We start from the raw sequence: 8,955 nt of genomic DNA, 5'->3' as shown, positions 1-8,955 counted from the left end.
GGAGTTGGAGAACCAGGCATGGTTGGAGGTCCATGGTGAGGGAGAGGTGTGGACCAGAGCTTCAGGGAGCCCCTAGCTCCCCTCCCAGAGCTGGGGAGAGAACCCAGGAGTCCTGGCTCCTAGCCCCCCCTCCCGCTCTCACTACTAGACCCCCAGCTCTGGGGGGGGAGTGGGATAGAATGCAGGTCCCCCCTCCCCACCCCCACCCCCCACTAGACGGTCCCAGAGCTGGTGTTCCCCTCCCCCCGATAAAGTGAAATGACCCTTCCCCCCAGCAGCAATGGGGCAGACCACTGGGTCACTCTGCGTGCGCGCACACACACACACACACACACACACACACACACGGGGTGGGTGCCAGGCCTGTGCCTTGTTGCCTGATTTTGGGTGTTAATAATACTAATTTGGATAATATGGGTTTTCGGCCAAGATAAAAGTTCTTGTCCCGAATCAGGCTCCACAGAATTTACAAAGGGCCCTCGGGGCTCTGACAGGAAGCTCACGCTGAGACCAATAGACCCTTAAAGACTTTTTATTACAATCAGTGAAATAGTAATTAAATGGTAAAATACTCAGAGTTACAAAGTGACAATTGCACCGCTGCTCTTCAGAAGAGACACTTGATATTATGCTATTCTGTGCTACAAAGCTTTGGTTACCGTACTCACACCCGTCCTCGATAACCTGGTGGGGAGAGACTGGACCAGCCTCGCGGTTCAGGTTTCTCAGTTCTTGAGTGAGGGATGCAGTGCTTGGAAGAAGCTAATGCTAAGAGCGACCGAAGCGAACTTGGGGTTTACTTGAGTAACTTGAACTTAAAATCAAAACCAAGAAGAAAAGCTTAGAGAAACCAAGTTTAGCCCTAGTACCCTTGAAACTTAAGAAGAACAAGGACAGCCTAATAGTAGTAGAATCATAGAATATCAGGGTTGGAAGGGACATCAGAAGGTATCTAGTCCAACCCCCTGCTCAAAGCAGGACCAACCGCAACTAAATCCACAAATGGCCCCCTCAGGGTGGTTTGAGCATTGGCCTGCTAAACCCAGGGTTGAGAGTTCAGTCCTTGAGGGGGCCACTTAGGGATCTGGGGCAAAAATCTGTCCGGGGATTGGTCCTGCTTTGAGCAGGGGGTTGGACTAGATACCTCCTGAGGTCCCTTCCAACCCTGAGATTCGGTGATTCTAACTCAAAACCCTGGGTTTAGCAGGCCAATGCTCAAACCACTGAGCTATCCCTAGTAGTCATAGTGGGTAGACTAGAAGAGGAAGAGGAATACTCTAGCAAGGTGGGTCACCTCTTTTATAGGCCGGAAATCCTTCCTCCTCTGCCCAAATTTCATTCCTCACCCACAAAATGTCCGGGTACGCTTAGCCCATGGGCTAGTGTTTGTGCGTATTCATGACATGTACATACGCACATATATTATTTCTGTTCTTTAGTAATTTCAGTTCTTTCCTGGGGGTGTACCTGTGACGTCTGTGGGTACCAACTTGGAAACCCCCTTGTACCTTTCTTCCATTGTCTATTTGACTAGATCAAAGGTCTTAGACAGATGCATGGGCGCTTATCTAGGTAAAAGATCTTAATATAGATGCGCTAACTCCGCCTTAGCTTAACAGACAGGATGTGGCCGGCAGGTCCCTTTGCATTACAGCCAAACTTCCTTTAATATAAATCTGTTACAATAAACCAAATACTATAGATATATGCAAGCAAGCAGGTTAGTCCTATAGGCTACAGCCTGCAGCTGGGCACCTCTCCCACCGGGTGGCGGCAGAGAGCCGAGCCCGAGTTCCAGCATCCGCAGAGCTCCTCAGCCAGGGCTGGGACCAGGGGCTGGGGGGGGCCCTGTTGCAGAGGCTGGGGATGGGATGTCTGGGCTTGGGGGCAGCCTCCCATTGGACCTCTGCAGGGGCGAACGGGGCTCGGCAGCCCAGAGCTAGGGCGGCCCCAGCGTCTCCCCTGGCTCCTAGCAGCCTCCTCTCTGGGGGGCAGACCGAGAGATCAACCAGGGCCCTGTTGTCTTTCCCCCCCCCCCCCCCCCCGAGGGGCCTCGGGGAGCAACAGGTGGGGCCGGGTGGACCCGCTGTGCTGTCCTGTATGGGTGGGAACAGCCGCAGAGCCCCCTCCCCTCCCCCATCTGTGAAGCCTGGGTGGATACCGGCCGGGGGGGATGCATTGGGGCTGGCGTGCAGGGAGTTAACTCTGCCCCCATGCCCCCCCCAACAGATGGCGGAGAAGGAGGAATACGAGCACCAGCAGAAGGAGCTCCAGAACCTCTGCAACCCCATCATCACCAAGCTGTACCAGGGCGCCGGCGGCGGCATGCCCGGGGGGATGCCCGGGGGCTTCCCCGGGGCCGGCGGGGCTGCGGGAGGCTCCTCCGGACCCACCATCGAGGAGGTGGATTGAGACACCCGGCCACGGATCCCGTCCTTCCCCAGCCAGGCCGACACAGACATCACACAACCCCGGGGAAGGGGGCGGGTCATTGGCTGGCTTACCCCATGGCTTTCCCAGGAGTCTCTGCTCTAGCGGGGACCCCGCTCCCCCCAACTATGACTTGCTGTTTAGTGGGGGTCAGCCCCCTGCCACTGCATTGAGAATCCAGCTCTGTTGGCTCAGAATAAATTATTGTGCCAGTTTAACATGCTGGGCCAGTGTTGCCTCGTTATTGGGGGGGGGTGCTTGGAGCTAAACTGTCGGTCCAGGGTGCAGCATGGACCGGGCTGGATGTAGGGGACGGGGGAGAGCTGGGGCTGGAACCCAGGAGTCCTGGGGGAGAACGTAGGCTCTCTGCGACGCCAGGCGCTCGAGCTATTCAGCTTAAGCCAAGGACGGCTCGGGGTGCCGCGATCCCCGTGTCTCGGTACCGACGTGGGGGACACGTATCTGATCACGGGCTCTTCCGTCGAGCAGGGTACAGATCTGACAGGCTTCGGAAGGTGAAGCCGGCCCGAGTCAGCATGGAAATAAGGCGTCAGTTTGTAACCAGCAGAGTAATTGCCCTGGGACACTTTCCTGCGGGCCGTGGGGGTGGATGCGGCAGCGCTGGCGACTTTTAAACGAGGCTGGGGTGGTTTTTTAACCCTCGGCTCGTGTTCCACCAGGCGTTAATTCAGGGCCTGTCTCTGGGCTGTGTTACGCAGGGAGCAGATTACGGGATCAGCCCGGTCCCTCGTGGGCGTGGAAGGGCTGAGCCCTCAATGCTGAACTAAGAGGGTGCTTCCATCCGCGGGGCAGCAGTAGTAGGGCCGTTACCCTGTGTGGGCCAGCCACTAGGGGCTGACGCAGAGCTCGCTTCACCCTCGTCTTCCCATGAGCTCCTCCCCCGCCCCCTGCTCTAAGCCGCTCCCAGGTGGGCGGGTTGCATCTTGCAGGGCTTAAGAAGGGGGTTTTTGTTGGCCGGCTGGAGTCGGGGGGGGCTTTTCTTTCGCCTTCCCCTGGGAGCAGCCACGCTCAGCCCCGGCCGGGCTGGGCTCCTGCCCTCAGCGCCTCCAGGGCAATCCAGGTTGTGCTCTAGACCCCCCGGTCTAGCCCCTGGACCCCACTCCCTTCCCAGAGCTGGGGAGAGAACCCAGGCGTCGGGGCTCTCATTTCCACCTGACCATGCTGCTTTTAGGGAGAGTTCTGCCTCCCCCGCTGTACCCCTGGGGCTTCTACCTGGCTCTTTCCTGCCCCCCAGAGGAGATGCCGGTGGTGGAGTCTCCTTCCTTGGAGGTTTTTAAGGCCCGGCTTGACAAAGCCCTGGCTGGGATGATTTAGTTGGGAATTGGTCCTGCTTTGAGCAGGGGGTTGGACTAAATACCTCCTGAGGTCCCGTCCAACCCTGATAGTCTATGATTCTATCTGCAGGGCTGACGGCAGGGAAGGGCCAGCCCAGGTTCCGGGCCGCTCACGGGTTTATGGCCAGGGATTAGGGTGGCCGCTTCCACCTCATTTTCTGGCCTGTCTCCCTTTTCCAAACATCCGCCCACATAGCCATCACGGGGCTCCCTGCTCGGGCCCCCCTGCTCGGGCCCTAGCTCTCTGGGGCCTAGGGGGGAGTTTCTGCAAAATTTTCATGAGGCCCACCTGTGCCTCAGTTTCCCTTTGTACTCTGTGTGGTTACGCGGGGGAGGTAGGAATGTTATGGCTGCTCTGGGGCACACAGCAAGACATAGGTGTGGGTGGGGGGCCAGGCTGGCTGGGCTGCAGTAAATGGGGTCCTTAAGTGACACCCCCCGCCCATCAATGCAGCATCCCAAAGAGATGAGGGGAAAGCCCCGTGGCCCAGACGGAAGGAGGTTCCCCCACCCCTCCCAGCTGGAGTGAGATGGGACCAGCAGGGGTAGCTGCTCTCCCCCGGCACCTAAGGGGGCCGAGAGCGACAGACCCCACCATGGCTCTGAAAAGCTGGGGGTAGCCCCGAGCCTGCGGATCTGATGGCCTCTGGGCTCGCGCTGGGCGGCTGTTTGGGGGTCCGGCTGGGGCGCAGGGCGATGGGAGCCGGGGGGAGCAGACCCTGCAGGTGGAAAAGGGACACACACCCCCATTACAATGCACAGGGACTGACCAGGGAGGGGAGGAAAAGCAGGTACCGGGAGCCTGGGGAGGTCACGGGTGGAAATAAGGCCTGGCCCCAGCCGGGCTCCTGCATTCCTGGGGAGGGCGGGGGAAAGTCCGGCTGGCTGCACGTGCGAGAGACGCAGGCCGGAGCCGGGGGCCTGAGGCGGGAGGCGAGTGTAAACAGCTGGGGTGACGGTACCGGAGGGTGTTTGAATGCGGCAGGAGCCAGGTGCCAGGGCCGGTAACCCGGGGGACTGAGCTCACAGGGGAAGAGATGGGGCCCAGAGATGGCTGGGGGAATTCGTGCAGCTCCAGCGCTCTGTTTAGTGCCACTGCAATGCAGCCAGCTCTGGGGAGGAGCCGAGGAAGATGGCAAAGGGGAAGACAAACGGCAGCGTGTCTCCCCGGAGGGTGAATTCAACCAGGCGATAAATCGTAACAGTGGAGGGGCTGCAGGGAGCAGGGACCAGCACTCTGAGGGGGAGAAAGAACCACCCAGTGGATTTATTAGGAGCTCAGTTTTTGAAGACTCTGCAGAGAGACCCCCTGCCCCGCGCTGACCCACTAGCCCCCACGCCCCTCCCAGTGCTGGAGATAGAACCCAGGAGTCCTGGCTCCCAACCCCCCCGCTCTAACCCACCAGCCCCCACTCCCCTCCCAGAGCCGGGGAGAGAACCCAGGCGTCCTGACCCCCAGCCAGAGGGTGGCTGGAATGCCCCCAGGCTCTCCCATGCAGGAGGAGGACTCCAGTGACAGGCCTGCTCGTGGAGCCCCATGTCCTGCCCCAGTTTCAGCGACCTGGTGAGGGTGCCCAGGGCAGGGGTGAGGCTGTTTTTGTCTTGCTCTGGCCAGGCCGGCAGCTTCCACCTGCTCAACGTGGGGCACAGACTCGTGCTGGGGATAAAAGGGCCTGCTGCCCTGGGAGGGGCGAGAGAACCCAGGCGTCCTGGGGCCCAGCCCCACCCTGTTCTATCCACTAGACCCCACTCCCCTGCAGGGCCAGGGAGAGAACCCAGGCGTCCTGATTCTCACCCCCCACCCACTTGCAACCAGGGTCTGGTGGGATTACACAGAGAGCAACGGAGGAGTCTTTGAGGCAGAGGAAACCCTGTGATACCTGGGCTGGTTCACCAACGTCCTCCTTGGGGCTGGGCACCAGGACTCCTGGGTTCTATCTGCAGCGAGGGGAGGGGAGTGGGGGCTAGTGGTTAGAGCTGGGCGCCAGGACTCCTGGGTTCTATCCCCAGTTCTGGGAGGGGAGTGGGGTCAAGTGGTTAGAGCCCGGGTCCTGGGAGCCAGGACTCCTGGGTTCTATCCCCAGTTCTGGGAGGGGAGTGGGGGGTCTAGTGGTTAGATGGGGGGCTGGAAGGAAGCCAGGACTCCTGGTTTATATTCTTCCTCTCTTGCCCCTCTTTCTTTCCTTCCCTGCCCCTCAGGAGCTCTCTGGGCCCAGTCCCTACCCCCCCACCCCAGTGTCACATCAGGGAGAGTGGGGGGTCACAGGAGTAGGGAGCAATGAATAGCACAGAGAATGTCTCCACCCCTCTTTCCTTCCATCCCTCACTCATGTTTTCCATCCCAGCCGCCCCCCACCTGCCCCAGCCGGCCTGGCCAGATTCCCCAACCCTGAGCCACCCGCCCAGCTCCCCTTTCTCCAGCGGGATGCTCCCGGCATCCATCCCTTCCCCACTGAGTCACCGGGCCCCGGCCGTGCACCCCGCCCGCTCCGGGCCCCGTCTTACCCCCTGGCCCTTCCAACGAGCCATGCGGCGTCGCTGGCTGGGTGCCCACGGCGGATCTGCCGTGTGGGCCGAGCTGGGTGGCACCCGCGGAGAGGCAGGGCCCCGGCGTGGGTATTTAGGGGGTGATTCGAGGCAGCTCTCAGGCTTGGCAGTGAAGGACAGACGGACGCAGGACGGGCGACAGGAGCACCTGATATTTCTCACCATGGCCAGTGCCCTGGCGCTAATCCCACTGCTGGCGCTGCTCGCCCCAGGTAAAGGAGCCCCGGGGACAGGGGGCGGAACCGACCAGGAGGGCCAGGCAGGCTGGGGGGGGGGGGGATCAGGACGCCTGGGTTGGGTTCCCAGCTGCTCTCCGAAGAGTGACTGAGCCTTGGAGTCCCGGTCTGTGAAATGGGGCGAAGGATGCTGCCGCTGGTTGCCTTGGAAGATCTCCTGGGTAGGGGCTGTCTCTCGCTGTGTGGCCGCGCAGCGCCCTGCACGATGGGCCCCCAATGGCACTCGGGGCCACTCAGCCCCCTGGTGTCAGGTGGGGTCTGTGCAGCGCCTGGCACAGCGGGGAGGGTTCCTCAAACTTTTGATATGGTTGGGGGAGGCGAGCAGGAGGGACAATCCTGAGCCTGGGGGGGCGTTGGGCAGGGGAAGGACCCCAGCCCGGGCTGAGGACTGGCCACTTGCTAGCAAGCGACTCCCCCCCCCTCAGCCAGGTTTCCAAGCTCTCGGGCGGGGGGGGAGGGACTTTAGGGGCGTCAATGGGAGCTGAGCTGGGGGGGGCCGAGAGAGCCCAGCTCCGAGGGGATCCCAAAGCACTTGGGAAACACTCATGGCAAAAATCCTCTGGGAATTGGGGCCGTGCGGATTGGCTCACCCATTATGCAGGTGGGGAAACTGAGGCATGGGGCAGCATCCCTGAAAAACTGAGGGAGGCACCAACCATGACTGGGAACCGTAGATAGAACCCAGGAATCCTGGCTCCTGCCCTCCCCCCCCCCCCCCCCCCCTGGGATAGAACTTATCCCGTTCCCTCCCCCGTGAGCCAGCCGGTCCCATGCCCAGGGGCCGGATCAGGGTCAGCGCCCCCTAGTGCGGAAAGGCCCCGTGCCCCATTCCCTGAGCAGCCCGGGCGCTCTTGGGAGAACTTCCCCTCCCCCCTCAGTCGGCTCGGAGGCTTTGGGGTGGCCCCACCCCAGGAACAGGCTGTCCCGGATCCCAGATAAACACCCCAGCGTCGCCTCTCACCCCCTCCGGGGAGGTGAAACTGGTACAAATCGCCCAGAGAGGAGGAGCAGAACTAGCAACAACAGACCCACGCCATTCCCAGCCCCTGTCCCGGACTCCTGGGTTCTCTCTCCAGCTCTGGGAGGGGAGTGGGGGCTGGTGGTTAGAGCAGGGGGGGCTGGGAGCCAGGACTCCTGGGTTCTCTCCCCAGCTCTGGAAGGAGAGTGGGGGCTAGTGGTTAGAGCAGGGGGGGCTGGGAGCCAGGACTCCTGGGTTCTCTCCCCAGCTCTGGAAGGGGAGTGGGGGCTGGTGGTTAGAGCAGGGGGGGCTGGGAGCCAGGACTCCTGGGTTCTCTCCCCAGCTGTGGGAGGGGAGTGGGGCCTAGTGGTTAGAGGGGAGGGGGGCTGGTGGCCCGGACTCCTGGGTTCCTGGCTCTGATGTCCTTGTCTATCTGCCCCCAGCCTCCTGCCTGCAGTGCAAGTCCTGCCAGGGGGAGTTTGGCTGCTCCGTGGAGACAGACGTGACCTGCAGCGAGGACGAATCCAGCTGCCGGACAGCTGTGCGCAGCGCCGCCGTGTGTGAGTCCCGGGGGGCGGGGCGGCCTTCCCCGGGCGGGGTGACTCGGGGGGCAGGGGCCGGCCGGGGGGGGGGGGGGGGGGGGGTGGTACAGCAAATAGAAAATGGGATGTGATTGTATCACAGCCTGTAAAGTCCGAGGGGAGTGGGGGGCACTGGGGGGCAGGCGGGGTGGGGCTTCCGGGGGCATGCAGGGAGGGGGTGCGGGGTCATTGGGGGGCATACAGGTTGGGGGCAGGGGCCATGCAAGGCGGGGGACACTGGGGGGGAATGCAGGGTGGGGGGCACTGGGGGCATGCAAAGGGATGTGGGGGGCATATAGACCCAACTAAAATCTGGGGGGGACCATTATCTGGAGGAGGGGGGCAATTGCCCCCTTGCCCCATAGGAACGGTGTCTCGGGGGGCCGGTTTCGGGCGCGGGGTGCCCTATTGGGAGGGATTCCCAGGGGAGGGGGGTCTGGCTGGTCTCTCCTGGGGGGGTTGGCGCAGAGCCAGGCAGGTTTGGGGGTGTCCTGGCGGGGGGGGGCAATAGATGGGTTGGGGCGGGAGGGGACAAGGGGCTGCCCGGGGGGGGGGGGGGCTGGGAGGGGGCCCGAGCAGGTTCTCACCAGTGTCTCCCCCCCGCAGCCTTCCTGCGCTTCCAGGCGGTGTCCAAGGGCTGCGCCCGCCGCTCCCGGCCCGACGAGGCGCTGGCTCTGAGTTCGCACCTGCTGGCGCTGTCCTACCGCGCCCGGCACTGCCAGGGGGACCGCTGCAACGCCGAGAGCCTGGGTGAGCCCCCCTAGAGTCCCCCCAGGGCCCTGCTCCCCGCCCCCTGCACCCCCCCAGAGCCCCCCCAGGGCCCTGCCCCCCGCCCCCTGCACCCCCCC

The 8,955-nt window shown here is 62.4% G+C and overlaps 1 protein-coding gene across 1 annotated transcript in view; it reads left to right on the top strand.

Moving 5' to 3' along the window:
* The window catches only part of LOC112119041 (heat shock cognate 71 kDa protein-like), a 12,187-nt gene extending 9,595 nt beyond the window's left edge, over positions 1–2,592 (top strand). Inside the window, exon 9 of the mRNA XM_026659650.2 lies at positions 2,230–2,592. Within this exon, the coding sequence (XP_026515435.1) occupies positions 2,230–2,412 (183 nt within the window). The 3' untranslated portion in view covers positions 2,413–2,592. The remainder of the gene's footprint in view (positions 1–2,229) is intronic.
* The last annotated feature ends 6,363 nt before the right edge of the window (positions 2,593–8,955 follow it).

The sequence above is a fragment of the Terrapene carolina genome, unplaced genomic scaffold (assembly GCF_002925995.2).
Source record: "Terrapene carolina triunguis isolate 2854851 unplaced genomic scaffold, T_m_triunguis-2.0 Scaffold647, whole genome shotgun sequence".
In the NCBI taxonomy this organism is placed as follows: Eukaryota; Metazoa; Chordata; order Testudines; family Emydidae; genus Terrapene; species Terrapene triunguis.
Note: the sequence above shows the minus strand (reverse complement) of the source record. Positions and strands in the feature narration are given on the sequence as shown.